The following is a 27,769-nucleotide window of genomic DNA, read 5'->3' as shown; positions in this document are numbered from 1 at the left end:
GTTCACAGTAGGAATTATACACACACACACACACACACACACACACACCCTATATAATAAAGAAGGAATATGCAAATTAACCCTCATGCCCTCACAATATGGCTGCCTAGGAGGCAGAGCTTTTGACACTGACTGGCATAGAAACCGACCAATCAGAACCTAATCTGGGTGAACTGTGAAGGCAGAACCTAAGGTGGGGGCTGAGGAGGGGTTTTAAGGGCAACAGCTCTTTGGTGTAAGGTGTAAGAAAGCAGTTCAATTTTTTAATGACCGGTTTGGCAGTATAGTGCAGATGGGCTGGCTATCAGTCCAGATATAGGGATTATGTATTTTTGTCTGCCAAGAGCATCTCCTCCTGCTGAAAAAGGCTTTTTCACCCATTTAAGCAATCCTATCCTATATAATCTATCTATACTAATAAAAGGGTAATATGCTAATTAGACTGGCTCAACCGGCCATCTTCTGGATTTCCTACTTCCTTCTGGAAAAAGCCATAGTGGTGGGGGCCAAGGCAGAGGCAGTTAGGGGCAATCAGGCAGGCAGGCAGAGAGGTTAGGGATGATCAGGCAGGCAGGCAGGTGAGTGGTTAGGAGCCAGCGGTCCCAGATTGTGAGAAGGATGTCCCAGGTTGGAGAGGGTGCAGGCTGGGCTGAGGGACAACCCCCACCCCAGTGCACAAATTTTGTGCACCAGGTCTATATGATTTTTTATTTTTAGGAAGGTAGGGAGAGAGAGAAAGGAAAGACTGAGAGAGAGAGAGAGAGAGAGAGAGAGAGAGAGAGAGAGAGAGAGAGAGAGAATACAATTCAAGTGAAAAAAAATAGACCTAAAATATTAGACCTGAATGAAAAAGAAAATTAGAGTTAATGTCATCTTCCTAAAAGATAAGAAAATTATTTGACTCCATTGGCATTTCCACTTAAATGTTTTCCTTTCAATCAAAATTTAAATGTAACTATTGTTTCATGATCAGAGGGTTGGTATTGAGGCTTAATATTACTGTTATTTCTAGAACAGTGCTTCCCAAACATTTTCAAGTGACGTATAGAAAATGCTAATATAGACTTGCATCCTGGAAAGGAAGGAGGAGGTTACTCACTGCCGAGGCAAAGGCCTGGACTCCTCGCAGGCCCTGCCCTGCATTCCCCTACCTCCCCTCCTCACAGACTCCAGGAGGCATAAGGGTTTTAATATCTCAACTCACCTCTAACTGATTCAGGGTTCCTGGCTGGTCAGCTATACACAACATGAATGTAATTAGAGGTTTCTTTGGTTGGGAAAACCATGAACATATGAAAAGATAGAAAAGTGGGTCAATGAAGACTGCATTCATGGCAGTCTGCTATAAGAAGAAAAATAAATGAGCAGACAAAAAGCAAGTAGCTATAAACTTATTAGACAACCTTATTAATTAATTAATTCAATAAATATGTATTCAGCAAATTTATTCAACACATATTTACTGAATGAGACAGACAACATTTAATTTTAGGACCTGGTAGGTGAGATTACCACCTATATAATCCCATATAATAAAGAGGTAATATGCAAATTAACCCTCACACCCTCACAAGATGGCTGCCTACGACCAGGCCAGCAGGGGGCTTAGTGAGGGACGACCAAAAGACTGAACAGCAGGCTGCGTGGGGCAACCAGGCCAGCGGGGGGCGGAGGGGACACATGAGGGGCAACCAGTCCGGCAGAGGGGGCAGATGGGGTGACCAGGCCAGCAGGGGGGGCAGTTGGGGACGACCAGGCCAGCAGAGGGGGGCAATTGGGGGCTACAAGGCCAGCAAGGGGGGCAGTTGGGGGCAACCAGGCCAGCAGAGGGGCAGTTAGGGGTGACCAGGCCAGCAGAGGGGGGCAGTTAGAGGCAACCAGGCTGGCAGAGGGGGGCAGTTGGGGGCAACCAGGCTGGCCGGGTGGGCAGTAAGAAGCAACCAGGCCAGCAGGGGGCGCAGTTAGGGGCAACCAGGCTGGCGGGGGGGGGTGCAGTTGGGGGCGACAAGGCCTGCAGCAGGGGGAAGTGAGGGGCGATCAGACTGGCAGGCAGGCAGGTGAGCGATTAGGAGCCAGCGGTCCAGGATTGTGAGAGGGATGACAGACTTCCAGTTTAGGCATGATCCCTGGGATTGGGCCTAAACCGGCAGTTGGACATCCCCCGAAAGGTCCTGGATTGGAGAGGGTGCATGCTGGGCTGAGGGGACCTGCCCCCCATGCACGAATTTTGTGCACTGGGCCTCTAGTAAGATATAAGAGGTAAATTTGATCTACTCTAGAAGGTCAAGAAAAGCTTGTCTGAGGAAGTAGCTCTTGAGCTGATTTCCGAAGGATTAGAATTTTGGGGCAGGAACTCAAGATATGGGCGAGTGGGGAAGGCAGAAGGAAAAGGCCCTTAGGCAGGATGGAGTGTGCTGCAGGTGAGGGCCTGGCAGCAGGCAGTGGGTCTGGCCTGCAGAAGGAGGATATGTGGTGAAAATAAGGCTGGAGAAGCAGGCAAGATCACATAATCAGATTAGTGATTTTAGAAGATCACACAGGCTACAGGGTAGAGAATAGACTGGGAAGGGAGCAAAAGTTGATGTGGGAAGGCAATGTTAGATTCTACTGCAGCAGATAAGAATAAGAATAATAACAGCAAATATTTATTAAACACTTTCTCTGTGCCGGGTAATATCTTAAACACTTTATGAAAGATGCTGGTAGGTTAGATTCGGGTGGTGTACAGTTATGGAAAACTGAATGAACTATAGAGTTATTTAGAAAGTAAAACTAATAGGACCTGAAAAACATGATTTTTTTTAACTGTCTAAAGTTTTACATATGTCTCCTTTTTCTCCAATTGACCCCCCTCCCTGCAAAAAAAAAACACCTTGATTTTTATAACGATTTTAAATATTCCATCATTTTATTTAAACATTTCCTTAAACTAAATATTATTAGAAATTCCTACTGTTTCCAATTATGTTTGGTTTTATCACTATAACATGATTAACATCTTCATATAAATAGCTGAGATTATTTTCTGAGAGTAAATTGGAGTATAACTACTAGGCCAGAGGGTGTGAACACTTTTTAAGATAATAGAAATAGCTAAAAATTATAACAGTTTTCAACATAGTCTCACCTTTCTAACACTGGGATTTGTTGCTAATTTTCTCTCTTATTGATAGGTAAAAAAAAAATTGCAACTGACAAACTGTTACTTTACATTTCTTTCATTACTAGTTAGATTGGGCATTTATTCATGGGTTTCATAACCATTTGTATGTATTACTTTGTAAATCACTTGATTATATCCTTTGCCTATTTTTATCGATATTTAGAACTGGATAAACAATTGTTGAGGCAAGAGGTTTAGGTAGTGTGAAAGAATTTCAATAAAAAATAAAACTGAAAGATATGAAATTGAGAATCATGCTCCCTCACTAGGTAGCTTAAGAACTGAAATACTGATTTCTTGTAAATGCCTGATTTACAGAAGACCGGGACTTATCTCCTGACCAATGAACATTTGCTAAGAATCTCTCCCCATCCTCAAGGCAATGAACTTACTGCTTGGACTCCAAGTGGACTTCTCCCTCTTTGCAATCCTTGCTCATAAATATAGTCCATTCCAAACTCTCAACAAACTCAGGTGTAGCTTGTTAAAGCATGCATTTCCAAATTGCAATTCCTCTGCTATTCCAAAATGAACTCAATTTCTGGTCATTAAAGCCTGCCTCCGTTTACCTCCTTATTTAGGTTGACAGTAGTCAGAGTGGAGCTAGCCTACGGAGGCTTGGAGAGTTATTAGCTTTGATTTATAAGCAAAAGGGAGCTACAATATATCCTTGTTCAGTGGGATAATATCATTAAGACAATATTTCAGTCATTGAAGCCCAACAGGGAGTGGTCTGCTGGGTAGACTGGAGGGGCTACTTGGAAATAAGCACCCGAGCAAGAAGTCTACTCTAGCTATCAGACTGTGGCAATAGGAGTAGACTAGAATTAGGATAGTGAGAACAAAGAGGAGAGTGTGACTTTTCATCAATTTTTTACACAAAAATTACTAACGGAAATGGGAAGCTATATTCCAGCCCCAATTCACTTGTACCATTAACAGTTCCATTTCTTCAAATTCTCTATTTAAAAGGACTTAACTTTTTCAGGAATCAGTCTGGTCCAGCCCTTCTGGTTCAGTCTGGGTTTCAACCTATTGCCCAGGCCCTTTTGGATTGATGCTTCCTAAAAATTGGGTTCTTCGCCCTGCTTGACCCTGGTCCTACATCTTTGATTTTTCCTGGATTTATATCCTACAGTCTTGGGTGAGGTGTGCCCTATTCTGCACCTAGTACTAAGCGCTGGAGCCTGAGCTTGGGTTACAGTCCTTCATTTCAACCAGTGCTGACAACTGATTTTAGCTCTGACATGTAAAGCACTTTAGAAGTTGTTGCTCCTGTTTTCAAAAGAAGAAAAAGCTAACCAAACTGAATATCTATGACTTTTCTTGGACACATCGGAGATCTAAGGCTGCAGGGAAAACTGAAATCTGTAGTCATAAGTTAGGCTAGATAATCACAGATGAAATCTATTTACCTGAAGCAGAAGCCACTGGAGCCATAAATTGGTAGCAACTCTTAAATAGTAAATTTAATGAATTGCTGAAGGCTGCGTGTGGACAGTTTGAGAGTGAAAAACTTCTAGAGACCATAATCTTAGGGAGACCCCACATTTTCCTGGATTTTACTATCCAGGATACCAGCAGGTTCTCACAGTAAAATACTAAGAAAAATTCCCTGTGATTCTGATAGTGGGAGGGAAAGTGTAACCACTGTGAAATATACCCTAACACTCTCCATAAGAAAAGTCTACATTTTAGGGCAAAAAATTTCTTGAGAGCCTACCCTACCTGAGAGAAGGGTATTTCTCTGACTTCACTCCCTCTAGACTTCTTATCTCATCTAAGGGACTGGAATAACTAAGAAACATTTATGAAGGTCACAGCCCAAGGGCAAAGGCCCACTAAAACTGAGAGTCAATCTTAAAATATAGAATACTTATCCTCCCTTATTTATTACCACTATACTAATATTGTTCCAATATAATAACAGTGGATTTAAGCTAAAAGATAACTTGCAGGTATCTAAGGAAGAATTCTTAGGAAAATGCAAAGGTAACGGAAGAGATAAAAACAAGGACACTAAAGAAATTTGAAGTTCAGCACAAAAGAATTACATTTATGGAAAACATTAAATACAATTCAACTCCTGGATAGATTAACATAAAAATTTCACACTAATGTCCTATTTACCTCAATTCTGATTACCTGATACATCATGTCTAGCTTTCAACAACAACAAAAAATACAAGGCATGCTAAAATGCAAGAGAAACACAGTCTGAAGAGACAAAACAAGCAAGAATCAGAATCAGACTCAGATATGACACAAATTTGGGGATTAACAGACAGAAATCTTAAGTAACTATAATTAATATATTAGGGGCTCTAGTGAAAAAAGTAAGCAACATGTAAGAATAGATGGGTAATGTAAGCAGAGAGACGATGACTTTAAGAATGATTCAAAAGGAAATGTTAGAAAATTTTAAAATCTATAAAATAAGTGAAGAATGCCTTTGCTATATTTAGTAGTAGACTGGAAATGGCCAAGGAAATAATTGATCAACTTAAAGATAGGTCAATAAAAATTTTCAAACTAAAATGCAGATAGAAAAAAAGTGATAAACAAGAAGGAACATCCAGGAACATTGAGACAATTTCAAAGGGTACAATATATGTGTAATTGGAATACCAGAAAGGGAAAAGAGAATTGAGGACAAGAAATATTTAAAGTGGAATGGCTGAGAATATTCTAAAATTAATGATAGACACAAAGTCTCTGAGCCAGGAAGCAGGATAAACACCAACAAATTCTATATCTGCATATGCCCTATCTATGATTCTCCATCAACTTGATGTTTCTACCTCTCTCTCCCTCTCCCTTTCTCTTTGAAATCAATAAAAATATGTTTTGTTTTGTTTTTTAAAAGCATCAGGATAGTTTAGGGCAGTGGTCACCAAGCTTTCAGACCTCACAGACTACTAGTGGCCCACGGACCACTGGTTGGTGACTGCTGGTTTAGGGAACATTGGGACAACATAACATGTAACAATATCCACATCATAGGGGTGCCAAAGGGAGAAGAAAGTGAGCAAAAGGATAGAGAACCTGTTTGAGGAAACAATGACAGAAAACTTCCCTAACCTGGTGTAAGAAAAAGTCACACAAGTTCAGGAAGCACAGAGAGTCCCAATCAAGATAAACCCATAGTGGCCCACACCAAGCCACATCATAATTAAAATGGCAAATGTTAACGTCAAAGAGAGAATCTTTAAGGCAGCAAGAGAGAGATAGTCAATTATCTAACCGAGTTTCCATATGTCTGTTAGCTGATTTCACAACAGAAACCCTATAGGCCAGAAGGAAATGGCATGAAGTTTTCAAATTAATGAAAAGTATTACCACCAAACCAGCATTGCAAGAAATGTTAAAGTAACTGCTGTATGAAGATGAAATATATATATATATATATATATATATATATATATATATATATATATAGAGAGAGAGAGAGAGAGAGAGAGAGAGAGAGAGAGGAACATAAGCATAAAGAATAAAAATGGGCCCTAACCGGTTTGACTCAGTGGATAGAGCGTCGGCTTGCGGACTGAAAGGTCCCAGGTTTGATTCCGGTCAAGGGCATGTACCTTGGTTGCGGGCACATCCCCAGTAGGAGGAGTGCAGGAGGCAGCTGATCGATGTTTCTCTCTCATCGATGTTTCTAACTCTCTATCCCTCTCCCTTCCTCTCTGTAAAAAAGCAATAAAATATATTTAAAAAAAAAGAATAAAAATGGTAATAAATAATTACCTGTCAATATCCTTATATGTAAATGTATTCAATGCTCCAATCAAAAGATATAGGGTAGTTGAATGGATAAGAAAACATAACCCATATATATGCTGACTATACGAAATCCATCTCAGAACAAAAGACTCACACAGTATGAAAGTGAAGGGATGAAAAAGAATTTTCCATGTAAATGGATACAAACAAACAAACAAAGAAAAAATCTGGGATAGCAATACTCATATCTGACAAAATAAACTTCAAAGCAAAGGCCATAACAAGAGACAAAGTTACTATATAATAATAAAGAGATAAATCCAACAAGAGGATATAGCCTTGATAAACATATATGCACCCAATATATAAGCACCTAAATGTATTTTAAAAAAAGTCTTGGAGGATTTTAAAGGAGAGGTCAACAGCAATACAATGATAGTAGGAGACTTTAACATCCCACTGACCATTGTAGAGATGGTCCAGACCCCCTGCCCCCCAAAAAAAAATCAACAAGGAAACAGTGACCTTAAACAATACAATAGATCAGATGGATTTAATTGATATTTACAGAACATTTCATCCCAAAGCTTTAGAATATACATTCTTCTCAAGTGCACATGGAACATTCTCAAAGATAGACAACATGTTAGGACACCAAATAAGTCTTAAGAAATTCAATAAAATTGAAATCATAGCAAGCATCTTCTTGGATCACAATGGCATAAAACTAGAAATCAACTACAATACAAACACTCAAAAACATTCAAACACATGGAGGCTAAATCAAATGTTATTAAACAATCAATAGGATACCAATGAGATCAAGGAAAAAAATCAAATTCTTCCTGAAAACAAATGTAAATGAACATAAAACAACCAAAAATCTATGGGACACAGGAAAAACAGTCCTGAGGGAGAAGTTCATAGTATAATGGGCCTAACTCAAGAAACAAGGAAAAGCTCAAATAACAACCTAACCCTACAACTAAAAGAATTAGAACAAGAACAACAAGAAAGGCCCAGAGTAAGGAGAAAGAAGGAAATCATAAAGATAAGAATAGAAATAAATGACATATAGACTAAAAACAAACAATCAACAAAAAAAACAAAAACACTACAAAAGATCAATGAAACGAAAAAATGGTTCTTTGAAAAGAAAAACAAGATTGATAAACTTTTAACAAGACTCACCAGGAAACAAAGAGAGAGGACCCAAATAAATAAAATCAGAAATGAAAAAGGGCAAATATGAATTGATATCTCAGAAATACAAAGGATTGTAAGAAAATACTATGAACAACTACATGCTGACAAACTGGACAACCTGGGAAAAATGGAGAAATTCCTAGAAACACAGCCAAAGAAACCATCAATAAAATGAAAGGGGAACTCACTGAATGGGAGAATTCACCAATAATACATATGATGAAGTGTTAATTTCCAAAATATATAAAGAACTTATATAACTTAACACCAGGAAGACAAACAATCCAATTTAAAAATGGGCAAAGGACCTGAATAGACATTTCTCTAAAGAGGACACAAAAATGGCCAATAAACATATGAAAAAATGCTCAAAGTTACTAATTATCAGTAAATTAAAATTATAATGAGGTATCACCTGACACCTGTCAGAATGGCTACCACCAATAAATCAACAAACAACAACTGCTGGCGAGGATGTGGAGGAAAGGGAACCCTTATACACTGAGGTGGGAATGCAGAATTGTGTAGAAAACAGTATGGAGTTTTCTCAAAAAATTAAAAATGGAACTTCCTTTTGAACCAAAGAACCCACTTCTGGGAATATATCCTAAGAATCTCAAAACACCAAACAGAAAAAATATATGCACCCCTATGTTTACAGCAGTGCTGTTAACAATAATCAAGATCTGGAAAGAGCCCAAGTGCCCATCAGTAGATGAGTTGATAAAAAAAAGCTATGGAATTTACACAATGGAATATTACCCAGCTATAAAAAAGAAGGAACTCTAACCTTTTGGGATAGCATGGATGTGCCTAGAGATTATTAAGCTAAGCAAAATAAGCCAGACAGAGATAGACAAATACCATATGATCTCACTTATATGTGGAATCTAATGAAGAAAATATACTGCTGAACAAAATAGGTCCAGAGGCATGGATACATGGAACAGACTGACAGATCTCAATGGGCGGATGGGGGCGGGAGGGAGACTGGAAGAAATTAAGCAAAGAATATATATACATACTAGAGGCCTGGTGCACAAATTCGTGCACCAGTGGGGTCCCTCAGCCTGGCCTGTGGGATTGGGCCAAAACTGGCTCTCTGACATCCCCCGAGGGGTCCTGGATTGCGAGAGGGTGCAGGCCAGGCCAAGGGACCTCACCGGTGCACGATCAGGGCTGGGGAGGGACACAGGAGGTTGACTAGCTGGGGAGGGACTGTGGGAGGGCTCCAGGGCGTGTCTGGCCAGTCTTGCTTATTCCCGATTTGTCAGATCTCAGCAGCAAGCTAATCTACCGGTTGGAGCGTCTGCCCCTTGATGGTCAGTGCACATCATAGCAACTGATCTACTGGTTAACTGTCTGCCCACTGGTGGTCAGTGCATGCCATAGTGAGTAGTTGAGTGGACTTAGCATATCATTAGCATATTATGCTTTGATTGATTGAACAGCCGACCAGACAACCGGACACTTAGCATATTAGGCTTTTATTATATAGTATACTAGAGGCCCAGTGCATGAATTCGTGCATGGGTGGGGTCCGGCTGGCCCAGGCCCAATCAGGGCATATTGGGGCTGGGCCTGTTAGGAGGAGGAGATGGTGGGAGGTTGGCCTGCTGGCCCACCCCAATTGGGGCCGATCAGGGCCAGGTCACCTGGGGGGAGGGGCTGTGGGCGATTACCTGGTGGGCCCCACCCCAGTTGGGGCCAGTGACCTGAGGGAGGGGCCATGGGTGGTTGGCTGGCTGGCCCTGCCCTTGATGGGGTGGGGGGGCCGATCTGGGGTGGGGCCTGGCTGGGGGAGGGGCTGCAGGAGGTTGACGGGCCAGCCCCACCCCCTATTGGGGTCAGGGAGCGGGCAATCATGGGTGGGGCAGCCAGGGGGAGGGGCTGCAGGAGGTTTGCCACCCAGCCCTACTCCCTATTGGGATGGAGGGGTGCGATCAGAGGTGGGCCAGCTGCGGGCCTATTGTGGTGGGGCGGGCTGATCGGGGTTGGGGCTGGCTGGGGGGGGAGGGGTAGGATGAAAGGGAGAGTCTGATCAGGGGCAGGTCGGCAGTGGGGAGGGGCCGCGAGGTTTGCCGGCCAGCCCCACTCCCTGATCGGGCCAGTTTGCTGGCCACAGTGGGCGTCATAGCGACCGGTCATTATGGTCATTATGGCCGTTATGGTTGCTAGCTTTTTATATATAAAGATGCATAGCCCATGGACACAAACAATAATGTGGTGTAGGCTTGGGGTGGAATGGATACAGGCTGGGTGGAGGTGGGCCAAGGGGTTGGGAGATGGGGCACATCTGTAATACTGTCAACAATTTAAAAATAAATAAAGTGATTATTAATAGGTAAAAATAAATGCAATAAATGGAAAATAGTCACAAACATAACACATACTATTCCAACTATATTAGTAATAACTTTAAATGTGGATGGTTGGTCTAATTACTACAATTAAGAGTAGATATTTCCAGAATAGAAAACAGAACAAGAACCAACTACATGTTGTCAGAACCCCACTTTAAATACAAAGACTCAGGTTAAAGAAAGCAGGAGTAGCTGTGTAAATTTCAGACAAAGCAGACTCAAAAACAAGAGAAATTATCAGGAATAAAGAGGGGCATTAATAAAATGGGATCAAATCTCTAAGGAGACTTAACAATCCCAAATGTGTATTGATCTAACAAGTGGGCATCAAAATAGTGAAGCAAAAATGAATAGAACTGCAAGAAGGAATACAAAAATCAATTATTATAGCTGGATTTCAACCTTTGCTGAGGACTTCTGATTTTAGCTCTATTCTGTCAGTAATTGATATATCAATCAGGCAGAAACCTACTAAGAATACAGTTGACCTGAACAGCACTGTCAATCAGCTGGATCTAATTGACATTTATAAAATATTTCATTCAACAACAGCAGAATACATATTCTTCTCAAACTCACATGGAACATTCACCAAGATAAGACCACCTTTGCCCAGCTGGGGTAGCTCGATAGTTGAGCTTTGACCTATGAACCAGGAGGTCTCTGTTCGATTCCCAATCAGATTCCCTGGTCACATGCCCAGGTTGTGGGCTTGATCCCTGGTGGGTGTGTGCAGGAGTCAGCCAATCAATGATTCTTTCTCATCATTGATGTTTCTATCTCCCTCTCCCTTCCTCTCTGAAATAAATAAAAATATATTTTCTAAAAAAAGATAAGACCACCTTTTGAGCCACAAAATACACCTTAAAATATTTAAAGTAATAGAAATTATGCAATGTATGCTCTCAGACTACTATAAAATTATATTAGAAATCATTCACACAAAGATAGCTAAAAAATACCAAAATATTTGGAGATAAAATAGCATATTTCTAAGTAATATGTAGATTAAAGAAAAAAATCAACAGAAAATTTAAAATATTTGAAACTAATTAAAAATGAAAATACAATTCATTAAGATTTATTTTATGCAGCAAAAGTAGTGCTTAGGGAAACTTATAGCATAAAATGTATATATTAGAAACAAAAAGAGATCTAAAAAAAATCAGTAACCTAAACTCCTACATTAGGAAACTGAGAAAAAAGAAGCAATTTAAGCCTAAAATAAGCAGAAGAACACAAATAATAAAAATAGAATAAAAATCAATAAAATTTAAAATAGAAGAACAATAAAATCAACCCATACTGAGAGGCTTGTTTCTAGAATTAATTTAGCTGATTCAATTTTCACCAATTCCGGTTGGAAAGGAAGATGTAAGGATGCATGGTTATGTCCACCATGGAACCTATCACTTAGGACAGGATTTCCTCAGTGACTAACTTCTCTATCATTTGTTCATGAGTTTATTAAGTAAAAATATATTCATTGCTTAGTATGCCTGTCAATGCATTAATTTCTAGGTAATTACAAAACAAATAAGACTTGGTCCATACAATAACATAAATAATAGCAGTTAATGTTTACTCATTCTGTAGCAGCAGCTGTTCAAAGGACTTTTCATTTAAACCTCACATAACCTGAGGTAGGTATTACTGTTATTTCCATCTCACAGATGAAGAAACTGAGGCATAGAAGAATTAAACAATTTGCCACAATCACAAGGCTACTAAGTGGCACAGTCTGGCCCAAACTCTTAGTCACCACATTCTATTCTAACACTCGAGGAAAAGATATTCCTCAACTTCCCTGGAAAATCTACTCTGTCTCCTGGAAATCTTCACATTAAGGACACATGTCATATTTAAAATCAAGCCCTTCGCCCTAGCCAGTTTGGTTCAATGGATAGAGTGTCGGCCTGATGACCAAAGGGTCCCAGATTCAGTTCTGGTACAGGGCAGGTACCTTGGTTGCAGGCTTCTCCCTGGCCCAGGCCTTCAGGGCGTGTGCAGGAGGCAACCAATCTATGTGTTTCTCTCACATCGCTATTTCTCTCTGTCTTTCCCTCTCTCTTCCACTCTCCCTAAAAATCAATGGAAAAGTAATCTCAGGTGAGGATTAAAAAATAATAATTATAAAATAAAATAAAGCCCTTCCACTGTAATTTAAAATCTTTTCTTTCTTTTCTTCTCCCTCCCTTCCTTGCCTTCCCCCTTCCCTCCCTTCCTTCCTTCCTTCCTTCCTTCCTTCCTTCCTTCCTTCCTTCCTTCCTTCCTTCCTTCCTCTCTTCTTTGGAAACAGTAGGTAAGGCATGCAGACCTGTGCATAATGCACTTTCAAATATTTGAAGAAAAATTGTAACAGATTTATAAAAGAAAAATAAATTTATTGGAAATTACTTTTAAAAGAGCTTTTTTTTTTTTTTCTATTTGAAGCTTGGCTAGAAATACTCTAAAGAAGAAATCTGTTCTTGACACGTATAAAGATTTTTTAACAACCATCTCTCTTGTAAGTAATTAAGTACAAGTAATTACATAATTACTTGATTATGTAGCAGCAGTAAAATTTTACAGGAGGTTTTTCACTTAAACTCGAACCTTATAAAAATAATTGCCACAAGTCAAAATTATTTTCTAAATGCAGTAATTCTTTCTGCCTTTAATTTTTTTAGGGGGGAGGGGGGGATCTAGGTCTATTTTTGTTTAGCAACCAGAGGCAGAGTAATAAGTAATTTAATAATATGTCACTGTGTTCAGACACTGACTGAAAACTTAGAATGAATCCCCAAGTTATGATGGTGAGAAACAGTTAGATGGGAAATGAAATTATAAGCCAAGGATATGATCTAGAAAATTTTTTAGTCATAAATTTCTAAAGTCATCAGTCATATCAGGATGAGAATGCTATTACTCTAGTAACAAATCAGCATTTTAAAAATACGTGTTTTCTCAAAATGCATCATCAGATAATAAGATTGAAAGGTAGAAAAATAAAGACTCACAAAACATATTTTGTGTAACCTTTAGTTGTGAGAAACAAGGTTGAGTAACGTAATGTGTGGGGGGTTTTCACCCTTTTCTTTCATTCTTTCTACCTTTCTTTTTAAAAGTGAGCTGTCTCATCACTGCAAATTTTCTCAAGTTCTTAGAACTCTAATTAAAATGTGGTAATTGGTTATGTTACCTCAATTACCATGATGCATGGACATTGATGCAAAGTGACACCAATTGAATCCCTTGGGTGTTTTACCCTGGGGCCATCCCATTTATCGTGGCCTTATTATTTTCAATTATGTGGCTAGATGTGTTGCATACTTTCAAGGCCAATAAATGTTCAGGGATTTTCTGAACACAAGGATCTGTTTTCAATGCTATAGCTCTGAAGTGGCAGGGCAAAAGGAAAAATGTATATTCTTGTGAAGAATAGAAACTTAGGACCCTAAATCTGCTAAGGATTCAAAGGCACACTTGCTGAAATAAAGGCATTTCAAAAGAATCCAGATCATTCATGTTTAAAACATTTGTTTGAAAAGCAAGTACTGTTCAGTGTGACAAGTTGGACAGGTGAGGAAACTGAGACAGGAAAGACAAAAGTTGTCTTCCTCTTTAGGTAGAGATTTGGGTCTGGAAAAGGGCTAAGCAAAGCTGCACTGAGTACTTCACCAACTGTGTTTATGAGCATAACAGTTTTTCTAGAGATCTGTCCCCAGCATCAGCGTGAAGGTAGGAACAAAATGGTCACAGCATACAGTGTTTCCCAATGGGGACATGACGGGTGTTTGTGGGAAGCAAGCCATAGATTGTTCTCTGCACTGCTGTCGTCTCCCCACACCTGCCCGTTCAATGTTAGTGGTGTCCTCAGTCACTATGAATGACTTCTGGACATTTCTCCACAAAAAATCTAGGAGTGAAGTAGGACATTATTTGGGGACATCATGAATAAGTATAAGACACTTTGTCAAACCAGTTTCATTCTCTGAGTATGACCCCTGTGTCTTCACCAGGTTCTCTTTCTTTTTTAAAATCACATTTTTAAAATCACATTTATGGATTTTGGAAAACTATAAAAATGTTTCTGTCTTTTTACTTATGTGTTTATATCTTGATTTAGTTTGAGTATTTCCAAGTAGGTACAGCATTTGTTCATGTGCTGCAGATGACAGACGAAACTAAATTGGGAAAGTTGTGAAAGAAAGAAAGAAGCTGTAATGTACAAAGATTTTTTTAAGGCTAGCAGAGCAGGGATATTTGTAGTAGAATCCTAGACTTTATGTCCAAATCAACACCCAAGAAACCTTATATTTGCAACACTTTAAAAGTACCTTTCCATCTAAGTTTCACACATATATTAACTGTCAGGTCATTTTTTCCCTTTATTTTTGTCAAACAAGTTTTATATAGAACTCATCACTTTAGAAATACTTTTGAAGTAAAAACTGTTGAGTTATGGTATGTGATGATCTTATCCAAAGCATTACATTCATTCATAAGAATACATGTTAAAATATAAACTTCAATTTATTATTCAAACTTTTCAGTTTCTCAAAAGAAACTTTTTATTCTCTCAAGTTTTGTTTTGTTTTTATTCAGTGATTGCTCATTGTTTGGTGTGTTTACTTTTTCCAAATAAGTCCAATATTTAATTCCATCCATGTATTTATCCCAATGATTCCAATTCTTTATTCACACAAGAGCCAACAGATGAGAGTGGAGGGAAGCATTGGGTTTAGTTCCAGACGGAATTCTCTAACTAAACCCAAATTAGCTTGAGTCTTTAATCTTAACATGCAAACATTCTTAGGACTGACCAACTTATAGAAAATAGTATATTCACAGAAATCAGTGTTTCAGCTGTTTTTATAATACTTCTCCCGTTCGATTCAAAAGGGAATTTCAGGCAATTTCCAATAAAAAGGAAAAATAACGAGTATAAATCATTGATACAGAATATGATAACCAATAAAAGTAGTCTTGGAGGGGGAAAAAGGCAAGGAATTACATCAATAAACCCTTTAATCATTGAAAGAGCTTAAAGTCTTGGAGTCAGATATGCATGGATCCAGATCTTCTTCCTCTATTTACTAGCTCTATGATCTTGGATAATTTACTTAATCTTTAAAAATTTAATTTCTTCATCTATAGTTGTTGTGAAGATTAACTGAGATGATGCATGAAATATGGTAACTCAGTGACTTAAATGGTACATGTGCAATACTGCTAGCAAGTAACCCAACTGCCCCATTCTCTTATGATTCACACTTAAACCACTTGGCTCTTTATAGGGATCCTTGCCAGACAATCAAACAAACAAAATTAACACTAGAAAATAAAATAAACTGAAATACATTTCCTCACAACGTATGACAATTCTTATGTTAGCAACTCCGTGGATCCCCCTGAGAGAACTGGTCTTTATTAGCCTGAACCTGTCCAATAGAGAGGTTTTATGAGATGTTTTTTTGAAAAATTCCAATTTGTGATATACACCAATCACTACTGGAAAACGTGTCCTCTTAATACAAATCCCATTGAAGTCAGGGGTTTCTGTGAAGCATGTGTAATTTTAATAAGAAGCCCCAAGTACTTACAGAAAATCCTTACTTGTCAATAAACTATCAGTGGCCAACCAATTCCCATGGCAGCCCCATTTCTCTCTTCTCTACTTCTTCTAACACTTTAAAAGGGAAAATGCTTGCTTACTCCTCTTTGATAAGGTTCTCATAAGCAATTACTGCTCTTCCTAGCCCACTTGGGTATGGCTAATTTGGGGCAATTAATATGTCACCTGTGATAACAAAAAAATTAATCCATAATTTTCTAAAATATACTGGAAAATGAGATTACCTATTTTCAATATCCAACAGGCTTAATTTGCACTTACAAAAATCCCGTTAATCTACCTGATTTTTAAAAAAGTGGTTGCAGATGCACCATTATTATCATTAAAGAAGCCTTCAGCTTAGACAATTTAGGATATTGATTCAGGACACTGAATCTGGAGACAAATTGCTTAGGTTTGAATGGCAGATCAGTTACAAACTAACTGGGTAATTTGGACAAGTCGTTGAAACTTTTCTTTGCTTCAATTTTTTATTCTTAAAATTGAGAGGAGAATACTACATATACCATGTGGTTGTTAGAAGTCTTGCATGACTTAACATGCAAATCACTTAGGACAGTGCCTGATACATGTTAGTGTTATATGTTAGCTATTACTACTACTAGTAGTGATAGTAGTATTTCCTTCACAAAGGAAAGCCCATTTTTATCCCAAGGCAAGGCTACTCACTGCTAGGCTTCAGGGTAATTTATCAACCCATTTAAAATTAAGTAAAATTTTGTATACGTTCATGTCTTTTTAAAACAGTTACACTGATATATAATTGGCATAAAATAAACTTCACAACTTAAAATGTACAATTTTAGGTATTTTGACACATGAATACACTCACAAAAACGTCACTGTAATCAAGATAATCAAGAATACATATAAATCAATATATTTATTTATCACCCCAAAAAGCTTCCTCCTTACCATTTATAACCCCTCCAGTGGTCACAAAGATTTTAGCCTATAAATCTTTTATAAATGGTTTTTACATTTTACATTTAGGTCTATGATCCATTTCGACTCCTTTTTGTATATCGTGCAATATATACCTCAATTTCATATTTGTGTATATGGATATTCATTTGTTCTAGGATCATTTGTTGAAAGATTGTCCTTGGTATTGCCTTTGCACCTTTGTCAAAATCAATGGGCCATTTATGTGCAGCTCTATTTCTGAAATAGCTATCTTATTCTATTGATATATTTTTGGCCTTCATACTAATGCCATACTCTCTTGACATCTATACCTTCATTATAAGTCTTGAAATCAGTAGCTGTAAGTCCTCCAACTTTATTCATTTTTTAAAAACTATTTTGGCTATTCTAGCTCCTTTGCATTTCCATATGAATTTTATTTAAAATCAGCTTATACTAATAAATGTGTACTAAAAACATTACTGGGATTTTCATTTGGATTACATTAACTCTATAGATAAATCTGGAAGAATTGATATCTTAACAATACTGTGTCTTCTGATCTATGAACACAATATAGTTCATCACTAATTTAGTTATTTAGTTTCTCTCAGCAATATTTTGTAGTTTTCAAAGCATAGGTCATACATATTTTTGCTAAATATATCCCTAAGCAGTTCATGTTTTTGCCACTATTATAAATTATCTTATTTTTTATTTCAATTTCTGATTGTTTATTGATAGTACATAAAAACACAATTGGTATTTGTATATTGATATTGTATCCTATAGCCTTGTTAAATTCCCTGTTTTAGTTATTGGATCCTCTTTGAAGATTATATAGCATTTTCTACATAGATGATCATGAAGTCTATGAGTAAAGATAATTTTGCTCCTTAACTTCCAAGTGGCATGTCTTTAATTCTTTTTTCTTGTTTTATTGCACTGGTTAAAACTTTCAGTGCAATGTTAATAGAAATGGCAAATTAGACATCTTCGCCTTCTTTCTGATATTAGGAGAAAAGCAATCAGTCTTTTACCAATACGTGTAATATTAGCTGTAGATTATTTGTATGTGCCCTTTATTAAGTTGAGGAAGTTCTTATTTTATTCCTAGGTTTCTGAGTTTTTATCAGGAAAGGTGTTGGATTTTGACAAATGTGTTTTCTAAACCCACTGGGATAATCATATAGTTTTCCTTTCTTACTCTGTAAACATGGTTAATTAATTACACTGACCTTTTGTTTCCAAATGTTAAAATAACTTTGCATTTTTTGGACAAACCTCGCATGCTATGAGATATATATATATATATACACACACACACACACACATATATATGTGTATATATATACTTATTATATGTTGCTGATAAAATTTGTTAAGAATATTTTTATCTATATTCATGAGGGATACTGGGCTGTAGTTTTGTGATCAGTCTTGCTAGAGGTATATCAATTTCATTGATCTAAAAAAATAGCTTTTAATTGATTTTTCTGTTTTCAATTTCAATAATTTCTGTTCTGATCTTTATTATTCATAATATTTTCTTTTAATATTCACAGAATCTCTAGGGATGTCTGTCTCTTGTTCGTGTAACTGATAATTTGTTTCAGAGAAAGAAATCAAAGGAACAAAGTTCAAGCTTCTTTGCTCACAAAGAAATGAGGAAGAAGACTAGAAATTAAAACAATCAAACAAACAAACATGATTCAAATGAAAATTAGAATTAAAGCTTAAAAATATAGAGAGAGATCAATTCTAAACAAAATAAAAGTAAATCTGGGCAAAGAGGTTGAGTGTTGGAAGAACAAAGCATAGTGTCAAATAATTATGCAATTTCAAATCTTGATGATAAAGGAGAAAGATGCTTTGGGGCTTTGTCTGTTTTGGCCTCCAGAATTTAATACAAGATCTCTTGCTTTCTTGCAATTTTTAAAGACAAGATAAATATATTCATTATTTAGCTAGTTAGGAGCAATAAAGAAGGTTGTAATGAAAAGAATTCTATAACACAGTGAGAACCAGAGCCTCTACTTCTAACCTAACCCACATTTTCAGAATCACCTCATCCAATACCTCATACAGAATTTCCTTCAGAAATTACTTTTGAAGAACAGAGAGTATACCATTGGATACTTTACACCATATTTTAGAACTTGGAACAGCATCCCTATCAGACAAGAAAGGTTAAAAGGCATCTTCATGGTCATCTCATGAAAGTAAAATAGTCTTATAGAAACATAACACTGAAAGCCATTTTGTGAGAATATAAACATTGAGAATTAATGTAGATATAGTAACTCAAATCAAATACCAGATTGAAACAAAATATATTAAATGAAAGCAAGTATTCATTCATTTAGCAAGTATCTATCAAATATCCATTACATGTAAGTACGTCCCACGCCCTAGAAATATAGCAGTGAAAGTCCCTGTGCACAAAAGGGGATAACATAGAGGTGGGACATATGATGAACAAACAAAAGACGACTTAGAGACATCTGCTTTTCTGCAAAGGCAGCCTCCCACATTGGTGAAATATGTGTCTGCCCATCAAAGCAACTTAGACTCATTAGACAACCAACAGAGATCAGAAGCAAGCAAGAAATATTTCCAAATTAATGAGGTACGCTATGCTCATTGTATTATTGCATTAGTGCCACTCTCTTCTATTCCTTTCTCGGCAGTGATTCCTTTTTCAACACTGTTTACAGTAATCCTTATTTGCTATCTTCATCTTTCCAAACATCTACACATTCAGCAGCCAATGCAAAGAGAGGGGAGACTTTTCTCTAACTGTAATTTACATCTACTCCTATGTATTAGCTTGAACCTCTAGGAAGCAGCCAGGGTTTCAAAGTGAAAGCTTACCTTTACCACAGAAGTAGGATGAAAATCTCTACATCTAATCTGAAGAGATCTAGTCCAGCATCCCTGATCTTCTGATTTCAAGTAAATCCCCAAAGAAACCCACTTTTTGTTCTCCTTGAAGCAGTTGAAATGCTTCCAAAATGTCAGTTTCTCAAGGTGCAGTAGGTTTTTGTGTAAGTTTTACTATGGCCACTACCATGCTCAGAGGCTTCAAACTATTGTATAAAAAATAACCTCTTCTGCCCTTCCAAACACTTAAAGAAGAAAAGATTCCAGGTAAATAGCTTCACAACAAACAGGTCATTTAAAAATAAAAGGCATCCAATTATATGGATTCTAATTACTGGTAATAACTTGGAAGTCTTAAGAAATTTAACAACTTCAGCTTAAAACAATTAAACTGAACTGTTGATAAAATCACCCCCTAGACTCAACATAGCTATACATGCAAAAGGAGTGAGAAGGCTTGCCCAGCCAGCGTGGCTCAGTGGTTGAGTGTTGCCCTGAGAACCAGGAAATCACAGTTCGATTCCTGGTGGGAGGCATGCAGGAGGCAGCCAATCAATGATTCTCTGTCATCATTGATGTTTCTAGCTCTCTGTCCCTCGCCCTTCCTTTCTGAAATATATTTTAGAAATATGCTTTTAAAAAAGAGTGAGAAGGCTTACTGATTCATTGTCTCTTCTCTTCCCAGTTCCCAATGCCAGTGACATCAGACTGCAAATTAAGGCTTTGTTTACATTATAATTCATAGGAGAGGCTTGTTTTTCAGAAAAGATTATTACATTTGATTTTTCAATTTTGAATACTGAACTTTCTGAACACATAGAACTGATGATATAAACATTTAAGAAATACTTTCCATTCTATATATGCATGTATATTTGTATTTCATGTACATAGGCCAAACATAACAATTGGGCCTTCAAGTAATAGATATTGACTTCAAGGTCATTTGGGGAATGCAATGCAATCTTTTTATCACAAAACCCTTTACCTTAAGGGTATAAAGGTTTTCTGGACAAGTACATATTCTATATTGTAATAAAACAACTCTAGTTATATATATTTTCTTCATCTAGCAACAGCTTGAATCACAGTAAATTTGGAAAATTCTTAAAATTTTCCTTACCATAAGCACTGCATTAAAACTATTAAGAGGAAACGTGCTACTTCTCAGCAATACAATTCTAATAGGAGGAGCTCCAAGCAGGAACAATGGAGATTGTTGTACAAATATTAACATACTAGAGGCCCAGTGCATGAAATTCGTGCACTGGTAGGGTCCCTAGCAGCTGGCGGCCCCTCTCCCTGGTCAAACTTCCAGAAGAACTGCCAGTTGAGGGGACAATTTGCATATTACACTTTTATTATATAGGATCACATAACAAAAAGGTAGACAGTACACGTTATTGCATGGCCTTATCTGCAGAACACACACATTGCTCCACATGCTCTGAGAATGGTAAGCCACCTGTGAGGAAAATCTTCATGTGTATTTTATGATCCTATATAATAAAAGCCTAATGTGCTAAGTGTCCAGTTGTCCAGTAGTCCATTCAACCAATCAAAGCATAATATGCTAATGATATGCTAAGGCTGCTCAACCACTTGCTATGACATGCACTGACCACCAGGGGCAGACACTCTGACCAATAGGTTAGCTTTCTGCTGGGGTCCAGCCCATCAGGACTGAGCGAGATGGGCCGGACATGCCCTGGAGCCCTCTTGCAGGCCCTCCCCAGCTGGCCAACCTCCTGCATCCATCCCCAGCCTGATTGTGCACTGGTGGGGTCCCTCAGCCTGGCCTGTGCCTCTCACAATCCGGGACCCCTCAAAGGATGTTGGAGAGCTGGTTTCGGCCTGATCCTGCAGGCCAGGCCGAGGGACCCCACTGGTGCCCATATTCATGCACCGAGCCTCTAGTTAAGTAATATCATTGGTGAAGAAATGTTGAAAAGATTTTATGGCTTTGTTTGGTAAGGTTAAGCAAAACATCCATGTGATTTAAAAATTATCACAAGATACACTAAAATGCAACTTATTAGTAGGTGAATAAATCTGTGTTATGATAAATGGAGTTTCACTTAGTGGTTGGAGATAGCTATCCCTTTAATTAGCAAAATGAACACATATTATAAGCCCTGAGAGAATATTTACTGAGAAAAATGAGAGACCATTATACTTTAAAAAAAAAATCACTCACAGACTCCGTTCCCATCTTCTTTTGTAGCCGTGTTTGCCACTGGACAGCTTGCATGACAATGGCTTCCCACCTCCTCTCAAGATTCACAATGATCAGCTGCATGGGCTGGTGGTCCGCGCTCAGGTTGCAGGTCTCCCCACCATCCAGAAGGTGCTGGCATAACCGCAGGATGGAGGCCACTCCACGCCGCCGCTGCTTGATTTCACCACAGAGCGACTGCAACACAGAGGGGGCCGAGCCATGAGTGTTCACAGGGCAGAGTCTTCTAAGACATGAAACCCCCTCTTCCACCATCATTGTAGTGTTATGCTCAGCTATGAACAAGTGAACAAGAAGGACTCTGGAGTCGCTTTTAGATTGGAGGTCTCTTATAGACAGTCAACTAATGCCAAGCAATTTAGCTGCATTCCAATCCTCTTCCCTTTTTCACTGATTTCTCCATCTAAAATGTTGGGTCCCACCTTACAGCTAGGTGATTTATCCTATATAATAAAGAGGTAATATGCAAATTGACCATCACTCCAACACACAAGATGGCCACCCCCATGTGGTCAAAGATGGCCACCCCCATGTGGACACAAGATGGCCACCACAAGATGGCCAGCAGGGAGGGCAGTTGTGGGCGATCAGGCCTGCAGGGGAGGACAGTTGAGGACGATCAAGCCTGCAGGGGAGGGCAGTTGGGGGTGACCAGGCCTGCAGGGGAGGAAAGTTAGGGGCAACCAGGCTGGCAGGGGAGGGCAGTTAGGGGTGACCAGGCCTGCAGGGGAGGGCAGTTAGGGGCAATCGGGCCAGCAGAGGAGCAGTTAGGCGTCAATCAGGCTGGCAGGGGAGTGGTTAGGGGGTGATCAGGCTGGCAGGAAGAAGCAGTTAGGGTCAATCAGGCAGGCAGGCAGGTGAGCAGTTGGGAGCCAGCAGTCCTGGATTGTGAGAGGGATGTCCAACTGCCCGATTGGGCCTAAATGGGCAGTCAGACATCCCTCGAGGGATCCCAGATTGAAGAGGGTGCAGGCTGGGCTGAGAGACACCCCCCCTCCGTGCAGGAATTTCATGCACCGGGCCTCTAGTAATTTAATGAAATAAATCATTGGGTTAGATGAATGCCAAACAGATTATATGCTTTGATTCAAAGTCCCAGGAAACACAAAAGACAGAATTGCTCCAAATAGAAAATTTTTTTCCAAATTTACTCTCAGATATTTTTGGAGCCAAAGGTTTAGTTTCCTGTTGGCTGGGTATAAGATGAATAAGATTGTAAAGAATTTTGATATATAACATCTATTATTTGACAAAAAAGATAAGCAACATTGCTCTTCAGAAGCTTGACTAACAAAGCAGTAATGTTCTGAAAACAGAAATTAGGATACTGGATTATTACTGCACTATTTGTTGGCTCTGTGTTCCCTTTAATAAATATTCACACTATTTAAGGATATGCATGCATCAAAATAGCATTTTGCCCCCAGAAGCATTTGTATTGCTGTAGTGACCCTAAGCTGAGCGATTCAAGCAAAATAGTGCTTACATATGTCTAAAAATATTATATCTTTTCTTTGCCTACGGATAGTATATAAGTGATATTCTAATTCAAAGCCTTTAGGAGAAATGATGATTATATCCACAACATCGTGCATTACTAATCTCCTGCTACTGCCACAATCGGACTGTTCTAATAGTTAACAGATTGCTTATTAATCAACAAGGGTAAACAAGACAATGCAATTTCATTTAGTGTGAGAGTTTTAATGCCTGAAAGTATTTGTGCTTAAAATGTTAATCTAGATAAGGCTTCATTAAAAGTCCTAAAATGATTCAGTACGGTTCACTGAAATGTGCATGGAGTGGTAGTAGATCAGCAGGTGGACATTTCATACAGATGTTCCACTTATTGGTATAGTACATGCTATAGCCATTTAAATGACCCTAACTCAGTAATAGCTGGAATTCTATTATTTCTGTAATGAGAGAACCCTGTACCCTTAATATTTCTGAATTTTAAATAAGGTGAGTGACAATTTCCCAAACCTCTATTTATGGCAAAATATGACTAGGAATTTTATTATTCAATTTATACCAATGTGGCATTTTTAGTTACGTTTCCTGAACTTACTCTTATTTCTTTTCCTAGGGATCATTACTATTTTTCTACATAACTCCTGATGGTAACCACAGGGTCTGACAAATTTCTTTACTGATGCTATTCATTAGCTCAATGCTGAATGAGAAGACACCCCCAGACATTCAACATAAACCTAAGGTCTACTAAAGCAACAGGCATTGCTTCCATAGCTCCAATCCTGCTAATTTTCCCACCCCACACACATTCTCTCTCTCTCTCTCTCTCTCTCTCTCTCTCTCTCTCTCTCTCAGCTGTTTTTTAAAAAAAAACCTGTTCATATTCAATATTCGATTTTTGGGTCTTCACAATTGTAAAATTTTTTCTTTAAATATCTGAAGAACTTAGTCTATATTCTAGATAAAAAAGTTATATGCACACTTGGGGAGTCATAGTACTTTAAAAAGGAGTGGTAAATTGGGAATTTTACTCGACCAATGTATTTTTCAGTACTTTTTATATCTAGGAGATATAATTGATAAAATACATTCTTCTACATAAATGGGTTACCATGACAACTATTAAAATATACATATCCTATCTAATAAAAGAGTAATATGCAAACTGACCGTCACTCCAACACACAAGATGGCTGCCCCTATGTGGTCAAAGATGGCTGACCCCATGTGGACACAAGATGGCCACCACAAGATGGCCAGCAGGGGAGGGCAATTGGGGTGACCAGGCCTGCAGGGAAGGGCAGTTGGGGGGGACCCAGGCCTACAGAGGAGAGCAGTTGGGGGGGATCAGGCCTGCAGGGGAGGGCAGGTGGGGGTGATTGAGCCTGCAGGGGAAGGCAGTTAGGGGTGACCAGGCCAGCAGAGGAGGGAAGTTGGGGGCGACCGGGCCTGCAGGGAAGGGCAGTTTGGGGGGACACATGCCTGTAGAGGAGAGCAGTTGGGGGGGGAAGGCCTGTAGGGGAGGGCAGTTGGGGGGACCAGGCCTGCAGGGGAGGGCAGTTAGGGGTGACCAGGCCTGCAGGGGAGGGCAGTTAGGGGTGACCAGGCCTGCAGGGGAGGGCAGTTAGGGGCAATCAGGTGGGCTGGGGAGCAGTTAGGCATCAATCAGGCTGGCAGGGGAGTGGTTAGGGAGTGATCAGGCTGGCAGGCAGAAGCGGTTAGGGGCAATTAGGAAGGCAGGCAGGAGAGCAGTTGGGAGCCAGCAGTCCTGGATTGTGAGAGGGATGTCCGACTGCCCGTTTAGGCCCAATCCTACTGGGATTGGGCCTAAACGGGCAGTCGGACATCCCTTGAGGGGTCCCAGATTAGAGAAGGTGCAGGCTGGGCTGAGGGACACACACACCCCCATGCACGAATTTCATGCACTGGGCCTCTAGTTTATTTATAATCACAAACACATACTAAATGAAATCAGTGCATTTTCTAGCAGTGTTTCTTAGACTCTGTAGTGTATATTCTTTCCATGATAAACTATGCATAGAGAAATGTGAACTATAACTACATAGGAACAAATGGTTATAACCATTTTTGTCTTCCATTTTCAGGGAAAAATACTTTTAAACAGAAACCCAAACTAAGCAATCTAAGTAAGGCACAGAAATAAGATAAATGTATCCCTGTCTCCAGACCTCTTTAAATGTATATTGCACCTTCCATCAGCTAGGCACTCTTTCAGGCACAGAGGCTGCAAAAAGGAGCAAGGTACTGCTCCTTCTCTCCAGGAGCTGAGAGTCTACTAGAGGTGGACCATACAAATAAGAACAATGCAGACACGGAAGTGCTGACAGGAGTTTATGCAAGTTGCTATTTGAGGAGTTGGTGAAATTGTCAGGGAAACAGTGTGGTCCAAGTTGGATGGTGGTGGTTATAAGGATAGAAGGTCCGAGGGTAGTGAAGACCTGGGGGGTTGGAAGGGACTGAGGGGAGGGGGAAAAGAGGGGGGAAATGGGAGATATCTGTAATACTATTACCAATAAAAAATACATTTAAAAATGAAAAAATATATAATAAAAATAAATAAATAAATAAATAAATAAATAAATAAATAAATAAATAAATGATAGGCAGTCTAGAAGCAAGTGGCCTGGGGCAGTGAGAGTACCTAGTGTGTTGGGGGCCAGGGCTAACTGGAAAAGGAAGTAAGGAACATAAAATTTTGGGAAGCTTTTCATTGCCAATTTTGAAGCATTTTCCTTGTTATCTAATTAAATTATGCTGGTTCCCAAATACAGTTATATTGCCTTCCCAGAAAAGTTCAAAGACAAAGAGGGAAAGAACATTTAAAAAGAAAAACAATTAATTATTAATATGCACAAGAAAGAGATTCCAGATGCTTTTGTATTTGTTATTCTTATTATTTGGTAATATTTAGGCAATTTCCTCTTACAAGGCTATCTCAGTTAGTATGGAGGTAACTGTCTTAGTGTCATCTCAGAATCCACTTGGGCTATAGGTTGGTGTGCTACTTTTAAATTCCTGACAACCTACTTTATTTACTTATTTTTACATTTCCAGTTAGTTTCCTCATGTTACTAAACAGGCAGATTTGCTGTAAAAAAAAAAATGAGAAGTAAAAAAACAGTAAAAATAAAAATTCCTAAATTGCTTTTTCCTTTATAATGATCATATCTCCAACCCTCAAGCATGCCAAACCCGCCAGCCGCGAGTTTGACATGCTTGCACCACACATCTTTCGGGACATGTTAACAAGACAGTTACCAACAGGCCGAAGGTTTTTGTTTTACACTTACAGACTCTCAATTTGATTTTCAATTCACCAATGATGGTGCAAAGGGATGTTTTTGGTTAATTGTTTTTTTTCCCTCTCTGGTCTTCCTCTGTCAACTTTTTTGACTGTTTAAATCATTCATATTATCAAGCCAAAGGTGATATAACATCACTCTTGACAATCACTTTAGTTTAACACCATTAAAGGTAAGACACCCAATATCAGTATTTTATTTTCATTGTATGTTAAATATATGTAGAATGTACACATATTGCATGGAATAAGTATATTTGCTTGTATAGCCATATTCATGACATTAAACAATAGCGTCATCTCTTACAAAAGCTTATAAGTAAGCTTAAAATAAAATAAAAAACTGTACTTAGACTGAGGATCAAAATGTGCAATAAGTTAAATGTAAGAACCAAATAGCAAATGAGATATGAGAAGGAAAATAATATTTTAAAAAATACCCAAACCAAGCACATGTTAAAAACAGAGAGGAAAAAAAAATCCAGCTGAGAAACTACAAAGCAATTTGTCTCCATATTTCTTACATAATTTTATTCAGCAGGTTAATGTAACATCATTAGGTAATAAAGTGGTGAGACTCTGGCTGATCTGTCAAATAGAAAGAAAAAAAAACTATTTATAAAGCAATTCCATTTATAAAGTCAAACACGACTTTACCCTCTAGATTGATCAATTGTTTAATGATATTTACTGAGTATGCCTTCTGTGTGGCAAATACAACCAAGAAGATTAGATTATCACATATGATACATGTCTGCCTTCGATCTGGTTGGAGTGTGGATATATGTGGAGAGAGAAAGGAAAAGTGAAAAAGAACATGTGAGGTCTTCTAGTTAACAGAGTGTCAAGTGGTTAGCCCTATCTCCCTGCTGCA

General features: G+C 38.6%; 1 protein-coding gene across 3 annotated transcripts in view; it reads right to left on the bottom strand.

Moving 5' to 3' along the window:
- Nucleotides 1–27,769, bottom strand: part of AKAP6 (A-kinase anchoring protein 6) — a 495,085-nt gene that overhangs the window by 21,402 nt on the left and 445,914 nt on the right. For all 3 annotated transcript variants that reach the window (XM_080685020.1, XM_080685019.1, XM_080685021.1), the window contains one exon: nt 22,059–22,274. In XM_080685020.1, the coding sequence (XP_080541146.1) occupies nt 22,059–22,274 (216 nt within the window). The remainder of the gene's footprint in view (nt 1–22,058; nt 22,275–27,769) is intronic.

This window comes from Plecotus auritus, assembly GCF_963455305.1.
Source record: "Plecotus auritus genome assembly, chromosome: 1".
NCBI lineage: Eukaryota > Metazoa > Chordata > Mammalia > Chiroptera > Vespertilionidae > Plecotus > Plecotus auritus.
The sequence above is the reverse complement of the archived record's forward strand: the minus strand, read 5'-3'. Positions and strand labels throughout refer to the sequence as shown.